This window comes from Sinocyclocheilus anshuiensis, unplaced genomic scaffold, assembly GCF_001515605.1.
Source record: "Sinocyclocheilus anshuiensis isolate Anshui unplaced genomic scaffold, SAMN03320099.WGS_v1.1 scaffold1114, whole genome shotgun sequence".
Taxonomy (NCBI): Eukaryota; Metazoa; Chordata; class Actinopteri; order Cypriniformes; family Cyprinidae; genus Sinocyclocheilus; species Sinocyclocheilus anshuiensis.
This window is the reverse complement of record NW_015540838.1, coordinates 1,340,438-1,364,244: the sequence shown is the minus strand read 5'-3', so window position 1 is coordinate 1,364,244 and position 23,807 is coordinate 1,340,438. Positions and strand designations below refer to the sequence as shown.

The following is a 23,807-nucleotide window of genomic DNA, read 5'->3' as shown; positions in this document are numbered from 1 at the left end:
TGGCGTGGGCCCCTGTGGTGACAGCTGTTGTGAGAATAGAAGCGTGGAGGCGACAGCAGCCGAGACCAACGGGGGGGGGTCACTGCTTGGCTGCGATCTCCCACCAGTCCTGACCATACTGCGATAAAGCCTGGGGGGGGAAGAGTATACGTGTGTGTCCGTATGTGTGTGTGAGCAAGGTCTGTGGTTCTCACTCTGCTCTCAAATGTGTTGCGCAGACCACATCCTCTGTCAGTGTGGCGACTCCCACCGACCCCCTTCTTGCTCCCTGTGTTTATTTGTGATGCAGTCCACTTCCTGTTTTCGTGCTCATGTTAAAAAGTAGGTGTGCAGCGAAGTAGAGTAGAGCATGGCTCTCTTTATTTTTCTCTTTTCCCGCTCTTTCTCCCTCTCTCTCTTTATCTGTGCTCTATGATTTCAAGCTTCCTGTTGCAGTAGCCTCTGAGCGTATCAGGTTGGGACCATCACTTCCTCCTCTGTCCTGCAGGCCGACACCACATCCGTTGTTTGCACAGACCGGCCGTCCATGAGCACATACACACACACACACCTCGCTGGTTCTAGTTGACCTCGTCAAGCACTTTCAACTGCTGTTAAATGCGGGAGCGCAGAGAGAGTTATGGGAGAAGTCACAGCCCTCCAAAGTACTCTGGCTGACTGTTTGCTGAAGTGACAGCCTCTTTCAGTTATTAGTTATGGAGAAAGTATGGTGAAAAGTATTCTTTCTAATTTGTTGCCTGCAAAAATTGATTATGAGAAATAATTTTATATTATATAAAAACCACCAAATTACTTTTACCACACGGCACATTTTTGAGCACATTGTTTTGTGCTTCCAGATTTAATAAAGTATTCAAATAAAAATGATCAAATAAAATTAATAAAATACAAAATTTGGGAAATCTGATTCATTTTAATGAATCACTCCCGTTCAAAAGTTTGGGTTATGAAAGATTTTGTTTTTTCAAAAATTATTTTATGCTCAGCAAGGCTGCATTTATTTGATTAAAAATACAGTGAAAACAGCAATATTGTGAGATACTGTTACAATTTAAAATAACTGTTTTCTATTTCAGTATATTTAAAAGTGTAACTTATTTCTGTGATGCAAAGCTGAATTTTCAGCATCATTACTCCAGTCTTCGGTGTCACATGATCCTTCAGAAATCATTCTGATAATGCTGATTTGGTGTGCAAGAAACATTTCTTATAATTATTAATGTTGAAAACAGTTGTGCTGCTTAACTTTTTCAGAAAGTTCTGAAATATTAAAAAAAATTGAATTTTTTGTAACATTATAAATGGTTTTACTGTCACTTTTGATCAATTTAATGCATCATTGATGAATAAAAGTATTAGTACGTATTATTAATTTCTTTTCTTTCTTTTCAAATTTCTACTTGTCTGTAAATCCAAAATAATGAGCAAAGAGACAACCGACAACTGCTTAAATGCACCTGATGAAAGGACTGGATAAAGTTTGCCCCTCTTCCTGACCACAGGAGTGTAAATAAAAAAAAAAAAAAACATGTAGCAAAACATTTAAATGTTCATTTTAAATACTATGCTGCTGTTTATCACTAGGTTTTTGATTTGGTTATGTAAATTAGGGTGTACCTAGTTTTATTTAGTGAAAAATCTGTATTTAGTGGAATTTTATCTGTTAAGTTTAATATAGTTACTCTATTTGATAACTTGCACCCTATTTGTTTTAGTGCTATATAAATGCTGCTTGTCTGATTTTATTTTATTAAAAAATGTTTTTTTAAATAAAAACACAAACTTTGGCCCCTGAAATAGATTCAGTTATGGCTATATTGATAATCATATATACTGTGATTATTTTTCTTGTACTACTATTTCAAAATACTTCAGGTCCTTGTGTCTATTGTTTTTTCTGTTCACTCATATAATTTCCGCATAAAGATCAGATATGTAGATCAGTTAATGAAGAAGTAGGTGATCTGTATGTGTTAGCCTCAATACACTTATCAGTGGTTGCAAAAGGGTTTAACTACTTGAGTAACTTGTTGCATGGGACGTTTCAGAAAAGCTTCCCCAACACTCATCTGCACACCTGCTTTAGATTGTATACTTGAAGTTACTATAAGCCCTTGAGTCATTCTCTGGTTTGTGTTTGTCTGAATAATCAGTGGGCTGCTGCTGTAGTCTTGTCTTATTTGTGTGTTTCTGTGCACGTATGTCTGTGATGCAGTGCTCTGATGTATCTGTTTGTTCACTCTGCTCCTCAGATCCTCCAGCGAGAAGACTTCAATAAGAAACCAGGCCGCATGAGTATAAAGCCCATCAATTTTGCAGTGATCCTCAAACTCAGCAAGACCAATCTCCAAGAGAAGGCTTATAAGGTGACACATCCTGTACTTTGAGTTTCAGACCTTTATAAATTCTTTATGTTCTTTCAGTTTATGACTATGTATGTATACTAAGCCTGTCAGAATTAATGTGTTACCACGTGGTTAATTGAAAACTGTTTAATGCATATAATACTTTAAAGGGTACTTTAATAGTACACCCAAAAATGTACATTTTATAAAAGCCTGTGGACTTAATTCCTTCAGTCTTCTGAAGTTATATGATTTATATGAGAAAAAGACTGACATTTTTAGAGATTTTCTCTAAAAAACTAAAACAAACAAACTTTACTTTCATATAGTGTTGATTTCGTCAACGAAAATTATGACTAAATATCGTCGTCAACGAACCTTTATCACGTGACGAAAACGAGACGAGACGCAACTAAAATTTTTGTTTCTTCTATACTACTAGGTACTTATACTATATTGACTGGGTTAAATAGAATTGCATTTCTAAAAAGAGACTAAAATAAAATTTTCATTGACTAAAACTAGACTAAATGTCATCGGTTTTCGTCGACTAAAACTAGACTAAAATAGTCATGGATAATTTTGACTAAAATAAGACTAAAATGCTCAGCCTTTTAGTTGACTAAAACTTGACTAGACTAAAAAGAGTATGAACGGGACTAAAACTAATAAAAACTAAAATGACAGTTTCACACAAAGCCTAGACTAAAACTAAAATTAAAACAGGCCGCCAAAAACATTTTCATTGACTAAAACTAGACTAAATGTCATCAGTTTTCGTCGACTAAAACTAGACTAAAATGCTCAGACTTTTACTTGACTAAAACTTGACTAGACTAAAAAGAGTATGAACGTGACTAAAACTAATAGAAACTAAAATGACAGCTTCACACAAAGACTAGACTAAAACTAAAATTAAAACAGGCCGCCAAAAACAACACTAGCTTGCTTTTCTTGGTGCTTTCATGGGAGTTCATAGGAAATGTGGTGATGTAATTTGTTGATCAGTTAATCAGTTGATCAATAATTTAAAAAGTAAAATTTAAAACATTTAAAAAGCTTAAATATAACTATTTTAAAAAGCTTAAACATTTAAACTGATTAACAGCCCAAATTCATACTGATTTTTTAAACTTTTTTTTTTAAAGGTATACTACGATTTTTTTCTCTGTTAAATCTCTTTTGCTGACCAAGGTTTCATTTATTTGATAAAAACCCAGTAAAAATAGTGATATTTTGAAATATTACAATTTAAAATAATCGAATATAATATAAATAATAAATATAAATTTTAATATAATTTAAAATTTATTCCTGTGATAGCAAAGATGATTTTTCAGCATCATTACTCCAGTCTTCAGTGTCACATGATCCTTCAGAAATCATTCTGATATGCTGATTTGCTGCTCAAGAAACATTTATTGTTACAGATGTTGAAACAGTTGTGCTGCTTCATATGTTTGTAGAAAAACATATTTTTTTCAGGATTCTTTGATGAATAGAATTTTCAAAAGTTCAAAGTCTTTTGTAACATTAGAAATGTTTTTCTGAATAAAATCTAATTTCTTAAACATTTTTTAAAAAAGTACAAATTTTACTGACCCCAAAATTTTAACGGTATTGTAAATCCAAAATAATGAGCAAAGAGTCATATTAAAATGAAACAGAAGACAATCACTGAAATGCGTCAGGTAAAGGACTGGATAAAGATCGCCCCTCCTCCTGAGCCAGGAGCCTGTCATGACTTCATGCTGACTGGCTGTAACTGGATCGAGGTTAGGAGATGAAAGCCTGAACACGCTGCTACACAGGCTAAAGCGCTGCGTGCCGTGTTGCTGCCAAGAGGATTGCCACACAAGCTGCAGGGATTATCCTGCTCTCCTGGTTGGCACAGGGAAGCTTTCCAGTATGTTCACCCAGGCCAAGACACCGCAGCCACAGGCCCCCCGAGACGCCGCTCCACCCTTGCTGTCTGGGACCTCTGTCTGACTTACTAAATCTTAAATATTTCTTGTAAGGGCAGTTACGAGCAGGGTTTTCCCGTTTCCATAGCGGAGGAATGTGTTTGCAAAGGCTGCGGCTGTGAATTTTAGGTAGGGCAGAGGATTTAGGTCCGATTCCAGCACTAAACCGGGTCAGGATTAGTGTGAATGCTTGTATGCCAGGTGTTGAGTAGAGATGTGAAAACTCTGTGGGGGGCAGGGCTGCCATTTCTGTGTAGGGAAAACTGATTGACTGCTGTTTTTTCCATGTGTGTTGTTACCTCAGGAACAGGTGTCATTTGTAATGGACGTAGTGTTACTGAGACTGGGTTTTAATTTTTATTTTTGTGTTAGACTGACACAAAAGTTTGAGCAATAAGCAAAAAAACTGCCAAACTCTGCCTCCCTTCTGTCTCCAACTTGAGACATTAAAATGGATTACATTTACACTACCGTTCAAAAGTTAGTTTTTTTTAATAGAAATTAATACTTTTATGAAGAAAGGGTGCGTTAAATTGATCAAAAGTGACTGTGAAAACATTAAATAAACAATCTTATAAACAAAAGATTTCAATTTTAGATAAATGCTTTTGAAAACAAACATTTTAAACATTCATAATAATAAAAAAATGTTTCTTGAGAGCAGTAAATCAGCATATTAGAATGATTTTCTGACGGATCATGTGACACTGACGACCGGAGTAAATACAGCTTTGCCATGACAGGAATAAATGACACTTTAAAATATATTAAAGTAGAAAACGGTGATTTTAATTTGTAATAATGTTTCACAATATTATTTTTTACAGTATGTTTGATCATATGAATGCAGCCTTGGTGAGCATTAGTGACTTCTTTTAAAAACGTAAAACATCAAATGGTTTTGAAGATTTACTCAAGCAAATTAACAGGGTTAGTTGAAAATACCACTGGCTGTTTCCCTGTGTAACAAAAGTTTGTTTTTAACTAAAACCCAACGTTCATAAAAATACAATGCTTACAGTGCCGAACTCTGAACAAAGATGTTTATCTAGAAATTTAATCCAAATTCAACAATTAAAAATGATCGTAAATGGATGCTGTTGAAGGCCTGAACAAATTCTACGCAAGTGTGTGAACGCAGGCAGTCCTAGCTGTCCAAGTCCAATATTTAGTGTTGAATTCATGACGCAGGTACATGTTACGTTGTAAACTCTTCTTTCTCTCAAGTGTGCTACCATCAGGGCAAGTTCACACAGAATGCGCTTCTGAATTTTAAAACGTGAGGTGGAGGGCAGTGAAATGGAAAAAAAAAAAGCAAGGTTTTGAGACACGTTTTCTAAAAGTTGGATATATTGTAACTTATATTCTTTTTTTTTTTGTATGCATTTATTTATAAATGTTATAAAATGTTTTATATTTAATAAAACCAATAAAATTAGTTCATACTTTCCATTCAAATATTTAAAATAGTTCAAAATTATTATTTACATTTATTTCTGCATTTGTACTTTTTGTACATTCTGTGTTGCAGAGTTATATTAATATCACTGAGATGTTGTTATACTTTTTATTAATATCTTTCATTTGTTTTTTATTTTGATGTTTTCAGATTTTATTTTTAGTTAAAATTTTAATAACTCTTGTTTTTGTCATTTTTATCAGCTTTTGATTTTTTTTAAAGTCTACATAGTTTTCATTCATTTTTATTTCAGTTTTAGTCATTTTAGTACATCAAGATAAAATAAATGAACTTGAGAAAAGTTGTAAATTAAAATTAGATTTTTTATTTTTTATTTTATTTGTACAATTTTATTTCAGTTAAAGTATATTTTATTTTAAGTAACAAAATTTGTTTTATGGTTTTAGATTTAGTTAACTATAATAACCCTGCTGTGCAGTATTAAACGGTCTTCTGTACCTTCTTTGCATACATTGTACATCTTTATGTATTTTTGTTTAACTGCAATACTGCAAGTGTTTCTGTCGATAAATTAGGAATGAAAAACATACACACTGTAGTAGGGCTGTGCGATTTGGGGAAAATATCAAATTGCGATTTTTTTTGACAGATATTTAATATGTTGTGCATTTTAATAGGCCGGTGACGACCACACAGAGTAGCATTATAACAGAACTTTCAAATGTATCTAGTATGATAAAACAGCGCTGCTTTTTTTCCCCCACATACGCACGACCGGAAGGAGCGGAAGCGCTCGACTGTGGCATAATAAAAGCTTCCGCTGCTTTCGAGCTGTGTGTCACGCTCATTCAGCGGCCTCGTTTCGGTTCAACGGCTTTCAGCCTCACCCTGCTTCATAATACTACATTAATAAATCATTAGCTCATCCATGAACATGATTTCTGCCCGAGTCCCGTCGGATTGCTTCGGCTGTGGGGATGAAGACGACAACGCCCATGATTCCACACTCAGTCACGGCGTCATCAAACTACGCCTTTGTCTATTTGTTTATTTTGAATACGCGCCCTCTAGTGGCGAAAATTACATATTGTGCCTTTAAGTGCTGTGTTTTTAGAATGCTGTATCATGCAAAGCGCTGCAGACAATGTGAGCGCAATGGTCAAAGACAGTACAAAAACGCAAAACTGTTTGAAGACCCCTCTAACAGTTTAAAGACAACTTTGCTAAGCAAGTTTGCTAAATTCAGTATATTAATAGCAGTTTCCCTGAATGATGCATTCACATGTCTGGTTTTATGGTGTAGAAATTTAAAGCTAACTCTGTCGCATAGTTTGTTCCCGTGTGTTGACTTGTGAATGTTTGTTTTCACTGTTTCAGGATGGTCTAGTGGAGCAGTTGTATGACCTCATTCTGGAGTACTTCCACACACAGGCCTGCTCCATTGGCTTTCCTGAGCTAGCTTTGCCCACCATCGTTCAGGTACTGTTCTCACTCTCTCTGGAATAAGCTTTCACTTATTCACTTTCCTTCCTAACATTTACCACATCGCCAACAGCTCATAATAAGTGAAAGTTATGGAGCATGCTCAACAGTTATATTTACTGGCTCCTTTTAGTCCTCACACCTCAACATACACATCCCAACACTTACTCTTGCAACACAGCACACACATACACCGCAGTGTTCTCACTAACACAGCACACAAACACACTGACTGTAGGGAAAAAAGCCAGCTTCTTTCACCATTACTTCTTTCAACCCTCTCTCACACATATACACTCTGGCCACATCCTCTGTTCTGGCCAACACTGAGCTCTCCTCACTGCTGTTTAAAAATCTGGTTTTGAATATTTATTCTTTTGGCCCAGTCAGGTTTATTTATAATATCCACTCCTGTTTCTTCCGTACTTTTCATTGGCAGAATTGAAAAAAAAAAATGGAAATTGAATCTGGACAGAGAGTTTTTAGAGATATATTAATGTTAATCTTTCAGGATAGTTAGAAATTCTTCCTGCATAATTTTTTGTGATGTTTTATGTTTGCTCTTTCCCCTAATGTCTCTCATGCATGCACTCTCATGTTGGTCTCCTCAGCTGAAAGCGTTCTTGAAGGAATGCAAAGTGGCCAATTACTGCAAGCAGATGCGCCAGCTGCTGGAGAAGATACAGGAGAACTGCAGCTACATCACAGGGCGAAGGCAGAAAGCTGCTTTTGGCGTAGCTGATGTCACAGCTGTGGTGAGTACATTTTTTTTACCAGGAACGGACCGAACTGTTGTTGAAGTCAATATGAAATTAAATGATCTCATAATCTTTTAGCCAAATATAGGCCTTGCATCAAAAAGACACAAAGAGGGGGAACAATAATATTAAACATTAATATAAAAGTTCAACAAAAACCAGTAAAATCCTGTTAGATGCAACATGCAGTCAAATCCCGCCTTGCATTATTTTTCACAATGTTTTTTCACTTGAAAATTCCTCATCACTGTATATGAGTAAACTGCCGTTCCTACCTCAATTTTATAATTCATGATATTATATATAAAAACAACTGCGGAGCACGCCACGGAGGCAGCCATCAGCGTCGGCGCCATCTTATCACATAGCGTCCACATCGCAGGCTTTGCGATTAGAAAATCGCAACGTCTCAAATCGCTATTTCGATTCGATTTCGATTAATCGCACAGCCCTACACTGTAGCTCTTATAGCGTGTCTTATTTGTAACTCTTGTCTGAGTACACCTGATGTGTTAACTGCTTTAGCGCTGATTGAATGAGTTTTAACATTTTTATCCATTTGTTTTGATTAATTCCGTCAACCCAAGGATGTTTTTTTTTTCCCTCCCCTCTGAGTTTTTTCCAATTACACGGTGACCATAACAGCACTTCTAGTCAGACATTTGTGAGCTTTGGTACCAGACATGGCAGTCAGATGTTTATTTTAGCTGTAAAAGCAGACTGTTATCCCTGCAGTTCCTCCTCTTTCCACTCACCTCAAACACCACCCTGCCTTCCGGCCCCTCGCAGGTGACTGCTGGTCACCCACAGTCTTCGTCTGTGTTTGCGTGTTCAGAGCCCTGCGTGTTTACGTGTGAACACATCTGAATGCGTGTTGCTGTGGTCAGTTGAAAACAGCATGTGGTGGTTGGCCTGGAGCCTAGTTGACCACACCACCTGCAGGTCAGGAAGTGCAGTCACAGGTCTTCAGACAGACACACACGACCATCGTGGTACGGGATGCTATTACAGCCGTAGCCTGACGCAGGGTCAGTGGCGGATATGAGAGCAGATGAAAGTAAAGGGCGGAAAGCTTTCTAATGCCATTTCTCTCAGCGAGAGACTTAGAGGAGGATGAGCAGACGTTAAGTGCTTCGTCTGCAAGTGTCTGGTAATGTCAATCCATCCAGTAGCAGACTGGATTGAATCAGATGTTGTGCTTGCTGAACAGGATTATTGTAGTTACTGAAAATTTCAATGTTTTTATTATTTTTGTTTTAATTTTAGTTTGCTTTTAATTAGTGTTGATGGTGTATAAATATTTTATTATTATTTTTTAGAATTTATTTTAAATCGATTTAGTTTCAGTATAGTTTTATCCATATTTAGTTATATAATGTATATTGGATTTTAAATATGAATTATAATATAAATATGTAATTGTTTAATAATATTCGTTAATTTTATAATCAGTTATTTTCATTATTGCTTAATAACAATGATAACAATAATAATAATTGTTTAATAATAATAATTGTTGTTGTTGTCACCCATTTCAAGATTCAAGATAATTCAGAAAACATTGTATACAGAAAGTGAACTGTGTTGGTTGTTTTCTATATCAATCAGATATCAGTCCTTCTTGTTTGAGTGTGCATCTCTTTTTGGCAATATAACTTTGATTAGAATTAAAAATATATATATTAGTTCAGTTAAAACTATAACATTAATTTTCTTTATAATTCTGCTTAGTTGTTGATCATATTGTAGTGCACATTTATAATACATTTTCTTTCTTTTTTTTTGCTTTATTTAATGGTAATTTTTGTCTTCATAGCAGTTTCAGTTAACAGTAATAACCATGGTGCTGACTGGGATGATAATGACGAGGTTGGTGGGCAGAAAAAATGAAGGGACGGCAGGGGTGAAGGTTGTGAGAGAAGGTGAGAAGTTGCTTCCTCTCTGGGATGAGATCTCGGCTCCATTCATCTCCAGCTCCGTTCTCATTTGTCACCCCTGCCGACGCACAGCCCGTTCATCTCTCCTCCCCGCCCCTCGCTGTCTCTGGACTGACTCTTTTGCTTCTGATAAATATTTAAGGCCATTTAAGACTGAAATGAAGGAGGGGTGGAAGGGTCTGTGTGTCTCCTCTGTGAAATGTTAAGCCGTAGGGAGAGATGCAGCAGGGCAGAGCATGCAGACAGCATGGCACCACGCCGGGGTGCGTCTGTCGCTGGGCTCTGGCCAGCGGGAAGGATGTCCTTTAGTAACGAGGGTGGCATTGCAAACTTCTCACCCAGCACTGCCGCCAGCACAGCTGCATAAAGCCGCATCCCCCATGGATCAGTCCAACAACCATAAAGACAGATATTTGTGTCGTACCTGTGCCTCCATCAACTCTAATACTACCACACTATGACACACTTCACACAGAGGTTAAATATCTACATACCTTTCTACCTAGTGTTATTTTTTTATCAGTATTTTGAATTAGCTTTTTTATTTTTAGTCATTTTTATTTTTTATTTGAGTTAGTAATTGTAGTACTTAAACTTATTTCAGTTAGTTGCAAAGGCTATATTTCTAATTTTCGTTTAGTTTGTTTTATTGTAATTAAAAATGTTTTTTAATAGTTTGTCTTTCTTGCTTTGTCTCTCTTTCTCTCTCTCATAATACATACATACTTATATTTAGATACATTTATTATACCCTTACATAGGATAAATAATAAGTGTCACACTATATGGCCCGTTATTTTATTTATTATTTGTTAATTATTTATAATTATTATATTGGTTGTAAGAAAGCAACACCAAATCACCACTTTTAAATGTAAAATTCTGTCACCTGCTTGAACACCAAAGCTTAATGTGTTGGGAACGTGTACTGACGGTTGCGATGGCTTAAATGTTGCATCTTTCTTGTGGATCATTTTAGCCTCAGCACAGTAGTGCAAGAAGTGATCGCATCAGGATTTCCTTCCAGAATGTGCACAGCAGTAGTTGAACAGATGCTTTAAAGGATGAAGCCCCCAGTTTGGCGGGAAGCTCATCCTCACTGCTCATGTACACATCTGTTAGCTTTGTTTGGGTCTGTTGCATCAAGGAAGGCGCATATTGCGCCATTTTCTAGCTTTGATCGTTTTCACTATCCTACAAACCACTACAAATTGTTATAAATAAGTTTAGCTAACGGTAGACTGAAGTTGAGATTTATTATGGTCTATTGAATTTGGAGGCCAACTAATCTCATTTTACCTGATCAATATCATCCACAAAGACCTTTAAGGAAAGGCTGGCAGGGATTCACTCTCTTACACCCTCCCCTGCCCCTTTTTCCTTCTGTTAGCTACTTATTTTTGCTGTTTCAGAGAAAAGGTGTGCACCAAGGGTCACTTCTTGGTCCGATACGATTGGCCTGATACTTCATTAATACACTTTAGAGTATAGTGATAGACCCTACAATCTTTTTGTTTTCTGAGATGTTCCAGACCTGCTCTGTTTTTTGGGGGGGTTATTGATCCACAATAGCAGAGCAGGCCGGTGTGTACTCATTATGTCTAACAATTGCACTTTTTGAGTAAATTTATGGCTTTATTTTGTTGAGAATGTGTATTGAGATCCCTTTTGTTTAGCTCTCCTATGGGTGAACATGCAGTAACATTCATTGTGTGTTTATTTTGGTGTGTTTACAGGCAGCTTGGGAGAAGCAGGTAGCAGAGGAAGGCACTCCACTCACTAAATATTACAGCCAGTGGAAGAAACTTCGTGAAAAGGAGATTCAGCTGGAGATCTCTGGAAAAGAAAGGGTAAAAATGCCAAAACCACAGCCATGATCACCAATAGACCCAAATAATCCCAACCACACCTTTCAGAGGAAGCTGGATTTAGACAGATTCTTCGTGTTTTACCAGTGAGAGCGTCATTACAACGTTATAGTTTGATCTCATTATTTGGATTATATATATCGAGATGGCTGTTTATCCCAGTGCTATTTTCATGCCAGTCTTATATGAAATGCACAGATGTGATCATCTTTGTGAAAACTGTAGTGCTGGTTCTGTGAAAGCACCAACTGTGTGTGTTCGTGTATGTGTGGAGCTGGAGCGTGTCCATGGGGAGATAATGGAGATGACACCAGGTGGAGTGTTGGCGTCTAGGAAGCGGCAGATTGGCGGAGGAGGCGGCAGGGCTAGTGCTACAGGAAGAGCATTATAGCGCTCAGGGCTGCGTCCCAGGCTTTGATCCACCGAGTCCCCACGCTCAGATCTGATTACCACTGCCTCCCTCCTGCTTCTACTGCCTCTGCCACTTCCTCCATCAACACACACACATACTTATGTCCCATTATGTTTTTAGTGGAGAATAACATAACTTTTATAATATAATAGAAGATAATATAATATTAATTTGAATCCTTTGTAATATTAAGATATATATAGATAAAAGAGGTTGAATACTCAGTCTCAACAGTGACTCATTTTGTGACATCTGATGTTAATGAGATGGAAGGAAACTCACAGAATAGCTCATTGTACTGTATATCAACTAGAAAAAAAACACTTCCACTCAAGCAGATTTAGTCTAAAACTAAATCTGAAACAAATAACAGAAGCATTTCATCAGTATTATATTCTCATTAATGTTATGTCTGGAGTGTTTTGATCATGTTTTTGCTGGTTTTGATTAATGACAACATTTAAAGATCTTTTTTTTTCCTTCTCATCGCTTTTTAATTTAGATGGAGGACTTGAATCTCCCTGAGATCAAACGCAAGAAGGCTGAAGAGAAGAAAGCCAACAAGAAGGAGTTCAAGGGTCTTTTTGAGTCAGATAGTGACGACGATGGTGACGACCTGTTCAAATCCAAAGGTAAGGCTTCATGTTAATATATATTACTCTGTTCCTGTATTGCAACTAATGTATAAACCAAATTACTATATAAACTACTTGTTAAACATCCAATGGGAAAGATTTCCTAGAGTTTTGTTTTCCTGTAATGCCTTGCTTTGTCACTGGGAGGCTGTAGTTCATTGCATTGCGCTGTCAGAAGATTCTCATCTCAGAGATGAGTTCTGAAACAGAAAGTATAAACTCAACAGATCTATTGAAGTGCAACTTTATTTTAGCTCTGTTTTATGGCAATGCTTACAATATAGGAAGGATATAGCAAGGAATAGTTCACCCAAATTTTGTTGGAAATTTTTCCTCCAAGATGTAGATGAGTTTGTTTCTTCATCGAACAGATTTGGAGAATGTAGCATTACATCACTTGCTCACCAGTGGATCCTCTGCAGTGAATGGGTGCCGTCAGAGAGTCCAAACAGCTGATACAATCGTCACAATAATCCACATGACACCAGTCTTATCAGTTAACTCCTTGTGAAGTGAAAAGCTTCGTGTTTGTAAGACACAAATCCGCCATTAAGGCATTTTAACTTTAAGCTGGAGAAAACAATATTGGAAATATGGATAAAGGACTCGTATTTTTGCCAAAAGCAACAATTTGAAGTTAAAAACATCTTAATTTGTTTATTGACTAATTACAAATATGCAGTTTGTGAATTACTTATGGATTGTGACATTTTTATCAGCTGTTTGAACTCTTTCGGCCGGCACCCATTCAGTGCAGAGGATCCATTGGTGAGCAAGTGATGTAATGCTGAACTTCTCCAAATCTGTTCAATTGAAAAAACTCATTTACATCTTGTGTGCCTTAAGGCGGGTACATTTTAAGGGACAACTTTTAAGGGACTTTATTCAACTGATTGTAAAAGTGGTCTCTATATGACAGGATTAGACGGGAGGGGCTGAAAAATAAGAGTGCTTGATGTCAGCTGAAGGGAAAAGTTTTTTTTAGAGGTGGAGCAAGGTTAATCATTTTGGTGAAAGATTGTATATAAAGATAAATATTCTTTATATATTCCAATAATATGTGCAGATCATTTTGATTTCATGTTGGCTTTGAAAAATTTTAATAAAAAAATATTTGATGTTGATATTGAATATTTAGAAGCATTTCCATAAAAACAGGAAACAGTATAACATAATTCAAAAACAATTAACAATTATATGACAGTTAACACAAAAACAAAAAAATGCACAAAATAAATCCATTTCAGATGTGTGAGTCCAACATCGCTGCTCGTTTTAGAAGCATTTCCATAAAAACAGGAAACAGTATAACATAATTCAAAAACAATTAACAATTATATGACAGTTAACACAAAAACAAAAAAAATGCACAAAATAAATCCATTTCAGATGTGCGAGTCCAACATCACTGCTCGTTTTCTCTCACTCTCTCTCTCTCTCTCTGTGAATGAATCTCAGTGGAGGGCAGGTCAGCTGTCAGACGTGCACTTGCCTCTCCTCTAACTCTATATCTGGAGTTGTGTGCAGGGTCATATGTCGGACACATGCCACACTCTCCCACTCCTCCCGCCCATGAGCTGACAGGCCGACAGCCACAGAAAAAGTCCCATAGAGGTGGGAGGCGAGAGGAAGGTTTTTTTTTGTTTTTGTTTTTGTTTTTTACATCTGGTGCTCATTGTGTGGAGTCCCTACCTCTCTCTCATTCTGTCTCTTGCTCTCTTTTACTCCGTTCTCTCTTACAGGAAGCTTTTTTTTTTTTTGCATACTTGGATCCCAGTGGGGGTTTGTAATTCAAAACATTTGCTTGGAAAGATGTTAGTGGCCGCTCCTTCACCACACGGCTTAACTGGCCCCATACCTCCAGCGCTTAGACCCGAAGAACACAGTCACATGACCTCTAATATATTAATTTGTGGTCCCGGTTGCATATTGTCAAACAAAAAGCCCTTGTTTGTTGTTGATTTGTTGTTCTTTTTTACTCCTTTACCGAACCAACAAATAATATCACTTTTCAACACGTTTGATTAAGACATTTTCACTTCTGCTTTTGGTTTTATGGCAGTCACGTGGCAGAGATTTAGTATAAGCGGCTGGTATGACCGTAAGAGTCGTCGCTGTAGTGAGAAAGAGGATAGGAAAGGACGAGGGTGGAAGTGGAAGGACGAGACTACTACATGACATACTAATATTTACTTGTCCATACCCTGGATGCTAGGCTATTACAGGATCTGACTGTAATATCCGACAGCACAACTTTAGCTAGCTTAATGTGCCCAATATTTGATTTAAAACATGAAAACAGAGAATGTCCATTATATTTTAGAAATATATATTTTTATAGTAGTAATATCCCTTTTTAGTAATATTATTATTACTTTTTTTTTTTTTTTAATAAACCCTTTTGCACATTTAATTTCACAAATTAACAAATAAAAAAATTCTCCAACTCTACCATTTAGAAATTTGGGGTCAGATTTTTTTTTTTTTTAACAAATTAATACTTTTGTTCAGTAAGGACACATTAAATTGATCAAAAGTACAGTAAATAAATAATGTTACAAAAATTATATCTATATTAATTATATTAAAATACAAAAGTTATTTGAATAAATTTTCACAATATTACTGTTTTAACTATCTTTGATCAAATAAATAAAGCCTTTGTGAGCATAAGACAATTCTTTCAAAAACATTTAAAAATCTTACTGACTCCAATCATTATTTTTCTGTAATTCCATGCACTTTTAAAATTAATAGTTCATTCATCCACCTCAGTAGGAAAGAGAGAAACAGATTGCAATCAGTTCATAATTTTATTCAAACTCAAGCTCCAATAAACTCAAATTGCCCAATATTGTCCAATTAATGTGCTGTATCCATTGCTGTCTCTATTTTGAGGTAGTCTGATGACTTTTCCCAACTTAATATTCTTGAGTCGTGTTTCTTTTGTTGTCGCTGCAGTGTGCGAGATCGTGATGCTTTCAACACTCTTAAAGACTTGGCTTGAGGTTTCTCCATCTTAAAGTGGAGATTTTGTAAACACCCTCATCTTCAGTGTTTCTGTGTCAAGGCTGTTTTCAGTGCTCAGAGCAACATGTAGATTGTGTCTTTGATTTTTTTTTTTCTCTCTTACATTTTCACTGTATTGATCAGCCCATAGGCAGTCGTTAAAGTCTTTGCCTCGTGCTCTCTGTGCCCTCTCTGAGCTCTCCGGTCAGCCGGTCGCCGGTTATATTAAGATGCATGAGGCTCGTCTCAGCAGCAAGGTGTGCGCCTGGTGTTAAGCTCGGCTCCCCCTCTGGCTGGCTCCAGTGTGTGCTGGGTAATTAGGGTGGAGGGTGTCTGGCTGGTGAGGTGTCTGTGCTGCCATTCACCTCCCCGGCAGCATCTAATCAAATCCAACTTCAAAGCTCAGGGATTTCAAACCCGTCCTCTTCAGAGAGCACGAGACACTCCCACACACACCTCAGGATTAGGAAGGCTAAATTGCCGTCAGAAGCTAGCCTCTATTTTTGTCATGTATATAGTAACCTATGCGTGAGCAGCATGGGTAGGTCAGCTGTGGCGTAGTCGAGTCTCTAGACGAACGCTTCCACTAGAATCATTCAAGCTCTTTCTGTTGAGTGTGTTTAATGGGAATTCATGTTCACAGATGGTCTTGAAAATGTTAAATGTTGTTATATTATAAAACTTAGTATTCACTTACAGAGTGAGAAGAGGAGTTTGTGATGTATTTCAGAAATTTCAGAGGCAGACCAATTCATTGAATTTTGACTAGTGATGCACTGAAATATATATATTTTTTTTTTTACTGAAACACCAAAATTTAGTTTTAGTTGAAAACCAAAAAAAACCCCACATTTAATTCAGTTAATCAAATTTATTTAATAATCAACAATTAAATTAAAACTGAGTTGTATAAAAATATGCTCAACCTGAGTTTTGGGTGCATGGATCAATGACTACGTTTACATGGACATCAGTAATCTAATTATTTACCTTATTCCAAATAAGACAATATTATGATTAAGGTGTTTACATGAGTTGATTTTAGAATATTTCTTTCATGTTCCCGTTTTACAAGTTATAGTACATAGTTCGATTAATGGCACACGTCATTAAAAGTCCTACACGACGGTAATAATGTGATTAAGGTGTTTACATGCCTTTACTGCACTTCAGTAATGTGACTAAAATAGGAATACTCCACATGTCATAATTCGATTAGTGTTTACTTCAATTATGACTTTAGCCGAATTAAGGTCATCAAAAATCTGTTTACATGGTAGATTCTTAATCAGAGTATTGTCTTAATTGTATTCAAATCGGAGTATTGTTGTCCATGTAAATGTACTGATTGAGTAACATCACTTTCAAATAAAGGACCCGCACTCGCTTTGTTCTTAATAAATTATAGTTTCTTTTTTATTTTGCAACAGAACAATCAGACATTTTGGCAACAAGCCTTCTTCAGTGACTCATACAATAACACTTCTCACAAGAATAAAAAAAAAAAAAAGTCCCAATAATCACCAGGTGGAGAGTCACATAACAGGTGCTGCTTATCACAAACTCAATCAACCAATCAATCAAGTATATTAAAGACGAACAACAAAATAATTACAAAGACATGCTAGAAATATTGCTTAGTCAAGTTTTGTTAATGAAAACTAAAAACAACTGAAAACAGCATAGACTAAAAAAAGATCTTGGGGTTTAAGAATCGATATTGGTTCATCAAAAAAAAAAAGAGAAATCAATGTTATCAACCTAGCTTGCCTCAACACAGCCAACATGTTAACCTGTTGTAGTTTATCCATGTTGTGTGTATACGAAATAGATGCTGTGATAGTCAAGATGAACCATCGGAGAAGCACTAATTAAACATCACTTTTTTTTTTCTTTTCTTTTTTTGCACTGTTTTTCTGAAGATTTTTGATTATCAAACTTTTGGTACATCACTAATTTTGAAGGTTTAAGGTTTTGAAGACAAACATATTTCTTTTGAGTAACATTTAAAGTCACTGTTTTGGTCAATAACTTGACAGACAAATTTCAGACAAAACCTTTTTTTTTTTTTTCTCAGAATAATTTTGGTTGTCAATTTTTGCTCATCACTGATTTTGAAAGTTTAAAGTTATGAAGACAAACTTATTTATTTGGATTAACATGCACCAGTGAATAAGGAATGGTCAATTTAAATTTTTATGTTGACATTAAAATGCAAATGTAATCAATATGTTCACCTTTCCTCGGTATCTGTAAGGGCATTTGGAGAAATGCAAATGAATGTTGTTCTGAAGACATTATCTGATTTTCTTTACAGAAGAACAGGGTGGCTCTGATGAGGATGATGAAGGCCGTGAGGATCTCTTAGACCTGAGTGATGAAGAGGATGTAGATGACTCTGAGGAGGATGATTCAGGTGATTATATGTTTCTGTAATGCGCTAGGATTGGCTCTGTAGGGATAGATATTCACTATATTGCATGTCTGAGGAATCTCCTCTATGTTTTCAACATAATTTTGCTCATATTTTTCAATCGTCTTAACTGTATGTAGCATGTCATATATCTTTTCCAAATTTTTGCCGTTGTCTCAGATGGTGACCAGAAGAAGCCCTCGTCTTCTAAAGGCAAAACACCAAAGAAGATGTTGAGCACAGAGCTGAAGGTGGTGGCTGAGGGAGATGAAGATATGGTTGAGGACCTGGAGCTCTCTGATCAGGACTAAAGTCACAGGAGTAAAGTTACATCAGAGGGACTTTCTTATTTCACATCCAAACATGATTTATACTGTTATTAAAGGAAAGCTCACCAAGAAATTAAATGTTTTAGGTGAACTGTTCCTTTAAGAGCCATGTACAGCCCCTGTTGTAGTAACTACGTTTCTTTTTTTGCACCATTCTATTTTATAAAGTCTGAAACAAAACAAATTAATCTTCTTAACACTTCATAAGGTTGTCAAATTAAAGACCTTATTAAAAACTCTGATATCTGAACTTTGTTTTAAAACTAAAGGCTATCTTTTTCACCTCAGTATTCGGAGATGTTGTATTGTTGTGCCGAGGGCACTGCTTGTGTTAGAGGTGGTGAATGGTTAGGCCAGAGGCGGGAGGTGGAAGCACGGGGTCGGCCCTGAGCACCAGGCTGCCAAACGCTCGTATCATCCACTGCCAGGTGGGGAGAGAGGAAGAGAGGAAAACAGAGAGCAGCCTGTTCTCTCGCCAAAACATCTCTCCCCTTCAGTGCTTTCACGTCACTTTCTGAAACCGCTTGGCTTTTTCTAAATGTTTTAAAGCAGCATTTAAGCTGCCAGAACTCCACACGGCTCTAGTGGTGCTGTAGGAAATTGGTTAAGGAAGACTACTCTGCTAGAATAGTCAAAAAATTAAAATTGTGCTTATTCAAAAAAAATGTTTTTGACTCGTTTCAATTAAGTTGTTTTATCCAGTTCACAAGTCTGAATGATTTGTTTAGGAATTAAACTGATCTCGTTCTCGAGTTCAACTGACTAATACAGTTCACTGGAGACGAAGACTACTCAATGACTTCAACAATGACTAACTTAGGTCTGTCTCAAACCTAACATAAGACGTCAGAAGAAGACTTTAAAAAGGATGCAGCAACACTATAAAAGTTGTTCATATGTGTGCTATATTCAAAGTCCTCATTGACTGTAATTGTGCTGGACACTGTTTCATGAAAGAAAGTCAAAGGTTTGGAACACCTCAAAGGGTCAATAAATGGTAACCATTTTATTCCTTTAACTTTTTAAAATCATCCTCTCTTATGCTCACAACTGTGTGTGACAGCTGTTGTTGATGGCTGAAGCATCTTTCCTGTTGCATAATGGGAGTATGAGCGCACATATTTTGTGTTCTGTTCTTTCCATCACTCCCAGCTTGAGGTGCCATTCAGAACGTCAAGCAACGTTAAATTCAGGCCACCGTGACTGAACAGCTGGGCTGCATTAGAGTAAATTCAGTTTGCATCATGCCTGTGTTTGTGCAAGTCTGGGTAACAGGTTTACTCGTCTATCACTTGGAGCACAGTCACATGCAGCACCTGGCGCTGACAGTCATGGGTGCAGTAAAAAGATTTTTTGAAGGGGTGAATGGCGGACGTCCCTGAGAGTCAGTTGTTCTTTGGGTTAGGCAGGGGCCACAGGGGCCCTGGCCTGTGACTGAACTTGACGCTCTGACAGCTGTTGTTGACCTGAACCCTGCTCCCCCCTTCCAAACACTCCCTCCCCTAACCAGGGGATTTACCATCCACTGGGGCCGCCACTCCCTGCCCTACTGTGGAGGAGTTTGGAAATAAACATTACTCAGAGAAAAAAAAAGGAACGTGCATCTGCAAGTTTTCAATAGGATTTATTTCACCCAGCAGAGAATAGAAAAATAGGATGAAGACAAAACATTGATGCAAAATCTAGAGACGATTTTAACTGTTTACATATTTAAAAAGAAAAACAATTTCAAAGATTTGCATAAAGAGCTTTGTGCCTTCCATTTCCCTGCAACAAAGAGAAAAGTATTGTTCTTTGGGATCAATTTTAAGGACAATTTAATATTTCGTTGTTCTAACTACAGCAAACAAATCCCTATAAATATTTTTTTCTCTCATTTATATGCTGAAGTGGTATTTAAGATTGGGGCTCACGATTATTACAACTGGAATACACAGCAAACAGAAAAAGATGAACAAAAGTACCACCGAGTCAGCCAGTCACATTTTGTTCCGTAATAAAGACTTTTAACTCGTGCAACTACATTTAACAAAACGTACCACTTATTTAATCTTCAGTATATTCTCATCTTGAGCATGTTTCTGTACAATTCAGGATAACATGTCTTTCCCACAGCAGTAAGTGTGACCTCACAATGGCATTAATCCATCTATAGACTGGCATCAGGAGGGATGTACATCCTTCCCTAATGCTCTTTTTTTTCGTGGGGTCGTGAAACTAAAACGGGCCCAGATGTTTGTCGGGTGAGAGTTTGGGCCATTGCTTTGGCTGATGGCTTTTGGTCAGAGGAAGTCTAAGTGCTTTACACGTCTCTCTTTTTGAGGTCCTTTTCCATTCCACTTTCTTTAGTACGGCACCCTGTATGTGTACCTTGTTTCGTCACGGGTGAGATCAACGCTAGATCTCGTTTGAAAATTCCACATCCATCCATCTTTGGTTTTGGACTGTGGAATGCATAGTTGCACTGGTCAAGACTGCAAATGAGTTCCATCCTGTTCTTATATTTACTCCTCTTTGGAGGACTTAGTCTTTCGAAGTGAAACCAACTTCCAGAGAATTTAAAACAGCTGGAAGTTGGAGGAGAAGGAGTTGGCGTGAAAGCAGAAAAAAAGTCTCTTTCGAAGTTCACCGCTCCCCGGGATTGTTAGGTACCACAAGAGTTCATCGCAGCGTTGGATGTTGCTTTCCTACAACATGTGACACAAAAGAATGACGTATGTGTACCTCATACATTCACTGGATGCATCTCCCGTCCTTCTGGCATGCTGTTTAAGAGCAGCTGTCTGCTCACGATCATCTCTCGCACACTCTAACGCTTCCTGTCTCGTCCCCAAGTCCCTATTTGCACATCTTTGGATTTTGGCTTCCACACAGCCGCTGCAAAGGGTGGAGCTGTTTTAGCCCGTGTTGTTTCTTCAGTGTCTCTCTTCTTTCTGCACATTTCTCCACACTTTTCCTAAAAAGATTAAGTGCCTCTGTATAAAGGTCCTCAAGTTTGCTTTTTATTTTGGGAGGGAGGGTAAAGGGGGTAAGAGGAAGGAAAGAATAGTTCAAAGAGGGCCCCCTTTATGTCCTCTCTCCGTTTTTACCTCCTCCCTGAAGCACTGCCTCTGCCATATGGAGAAGCAGTCAAGAGTTTTAATGGCCAATTCTACGAGGGAGGTTTAGTGGAGTCGTAAGCTCCCGCTGAGGAGGGGTTTCCGTTCTCCTGTTTGGGGGAGGCGCGGCAGGCAGGAGGGGGCACGCTGAATGGGGAGGAAGTGCTGCCGGTAGAAGGAGGGAGGGTCTCAGTGGGCAGGGGGTCTCTGTCTGTGGGGCGCAGAGCAGATGGCGGCAGCGGGAGGGCCAGCGGGAAGCTGGTCATGTAGAATATTCTGCCAATACGTCGTGCCACCTGAGGAAAGCAGCCACATGCCAGTGTTATTTCTCACACTGTACACCCAACAGGAAGTGCACAAGGATGTACAGTAGCAGTGATACAAGATGATTGCTTTCATGTCTGTTTAGATTACTGAATGTAGAAATGTGATTACACGTGAAGAAACAAAGACAAAAAGGGTGGTCCTATTTATAAGTTATTGGGGCCATGGGCTAAGATAATGAAAGTGGACCCGCAGGTGTAAAAATTAGAAATACCTTCTGGCCAGAAGTTCTAATCTGGTCATTTATTACAGACCATCTTGTGGGGCCCCCCTGGTACTGTATGCAATTACTGGGGGAACCACATTTGGAGACTCTATGTCAAGAGTGTATACTCCTGTTCTTGTTGGGCCACTTCAGTGCAAAGTTTAGATCCAACGTTATCCACCGCACCTGCCCAGATGTTGCCCAGCGATCCTGAAGACATTGATTAGCATGTTCATGTGTGTTTAATTAAGGTTTAAGCTAAACTCAGGAAGGTGGCCCTCAAGAAGCAGGATAGTACACCTTTGCCCTATGGCAGGGATGGGCAACTCAAGTCCCCTGTTCTGCAGAGTTTAGCTCCAGCCCTGATCAAACTCACCTGTAATCCTGAAAACCTTGATTAGCTTGTTCATGTGCATTTGATTAGGGTTGGAGCTAAATTCTGAAGGACAGTGAGGACAGTTGCCCACACTTTCTCTATGGTATATTTGCCCACTATTATTGCAACTTCTTGTCCTCGGTACAGTCATTCTCCTGGAGTGCTATTGTCCTGTAGAGTTTAGCTATGCCCTATTTACAGCTATTTAAACCCACCTGAATCAGCTACTCAATTTCTACAAAGGTCAAAGTAAGGTCTGCATGAAACTCTACAGGACAAGGGCCCTACAGGAGCAGGATTTGACAGCAGGTCTTTTCTTTACCTGAGAGCGGATCTTGAGGGCAGGCCCTAGTTTCAATCCCATGTTGTTGAGCAAATGGTCTTCCGTCAGCAGTGGCAGAGTCTCGCCGTCAATGGCCTGCTCTCTGAAGACCTGAAATAGATAACTTGGCTTCAGGTGATGTTGATGAACATTCACCAATTCACTCCACATGCACACAATTCATGTGACTCTCATTCCACGGGGAGGCTCATGCACACTCAGCATTTGCAGTGAAATGAGGTGCGCTGCAGTCGACGGTGGGGTTTTGGCGATGCGTTGTGCATGCGACAGACCAACATCCAGTATGGTGAGATGTGTGAGACAGAGCTGTGAGTGAGAAAGATAAGAGCAGCGCAGAGCGGCCTTCTAACTTTTTAAAGTGCACTCTAGAAACATCTAAATCAAGCTATTCTGGTCTAATGTTCTTGTCTACAAATTGCAGCACGTGATCTTCATTCTGTGCTGTACAGCATGTCTCCAGTAGCCCCTTTTAAAGGCAGGGGGAGGAGAGGAGGCGTCCAACGCTCTGCTCCTGCTCTTGTCCTCACCTGTGTATACTCCCCACAGCCTGCTAGGCTGCTGATGAAGCTGCACACCTCCTCCACACTCCACTTGCTGATGTCCTCGGCTGCTCCCGCCTCTTCTCCGTCCACGAAAAGACCTCCCATGGCGCCTGTGGGCCCGCCGGGCCGAGAGGAAGCAGAAATCATTAGAGACAGAAGGCCCCCTGTCCCCTTACACGCACGCTTGCGCCTACACACCGCTCTGTTATTGACCCTGCCTATTACAAAGTTTAGTAAAGGTCAGCGACAGGGCCCCTTCCTGGGGGAGGTCTCTCAGCTGGAGCAGGTAATGTGTTTCAGATGGTCGAGGTTGCTCACTCATTCAAGTTAGGTGGGGACAAACACTT

General features: G+C 38.2%; 2 protein-coding genes across 6 annotated transcripts in view; one reads left to right on the top strand and one right to left on the bottom strand.

Moving 5' to 3' along the window:
• LOC107687416 (nucleolar complex protein 2 homolog) overlaps nt 1-18,814 on the top strand; it is a 30,973-nt gene extending 12,159 nt beyond the window's left edge. The window contains exons 13-19 of the mRNA XM_016484749.1: nt 2,253-2,366; nt 7,107-7,208; nt 7,823-7,966; nt 11,643-11,756; nt 12,689-12,818; nt 18,148-18,246; nt 18,424-18,814. Coding sequence (XP_016340235.1) covers nt 2,253-2,366; nt 7,107-7,208; nt 7,823-7,966; nt 11,643-11,756; nt 12,689-12,818; nt 18,148-18,246; nt 18,424-18,554 — 834 coding nt within the window. The 3' untranslated portion in view covers nt 18,555-18,814. The remainder of the gene's footprint in view (nt 1-2,252; nt 2,367-7,106; nt 7,209-7,822; nt 7,967-11,642; nt 11,757-12,688; nt 12,819-18,147; nt 18,247-18,423) is intronic.
• Nucleotides 18,815-18,881: 67 nt separating this feature from the next.
• The window catches only part of samd11 (sterile alpha motif domain containing 11), an 81,626-nt gene continuing 76,700 nt past the window's right edge, over nt 18,882-23,807 (bottom strand). For 2 of the 5 annotated variants that reach the window (XM_016484744.1, XM_016484742.1), the window contains exons 11-13: nt 23,446-23,570; nt 22,898-23,008; nt 18,882-21,966 (exon numbers count right to left, since the gene is read on the bottom strand). In XM_016484744.1, the coding sequence (XP_016340230.1) occupies nt 21,724-21,966; nt 22,898-23,008; nt 23,446-23,570 (479 nt within the window). In that variant the 3' untranslated portion in view covers nt 18,882-21,723. Of the gene's footprint in view, nt 21,967-22,897; nt 23,009-23,445; nt 23,571-23,807 lie in introns of those variants that run through there. The other 3 variants (XM_016484743.1, XM_016484746.1, XM_016484745.1) reach the window with 3 other exon arrangements.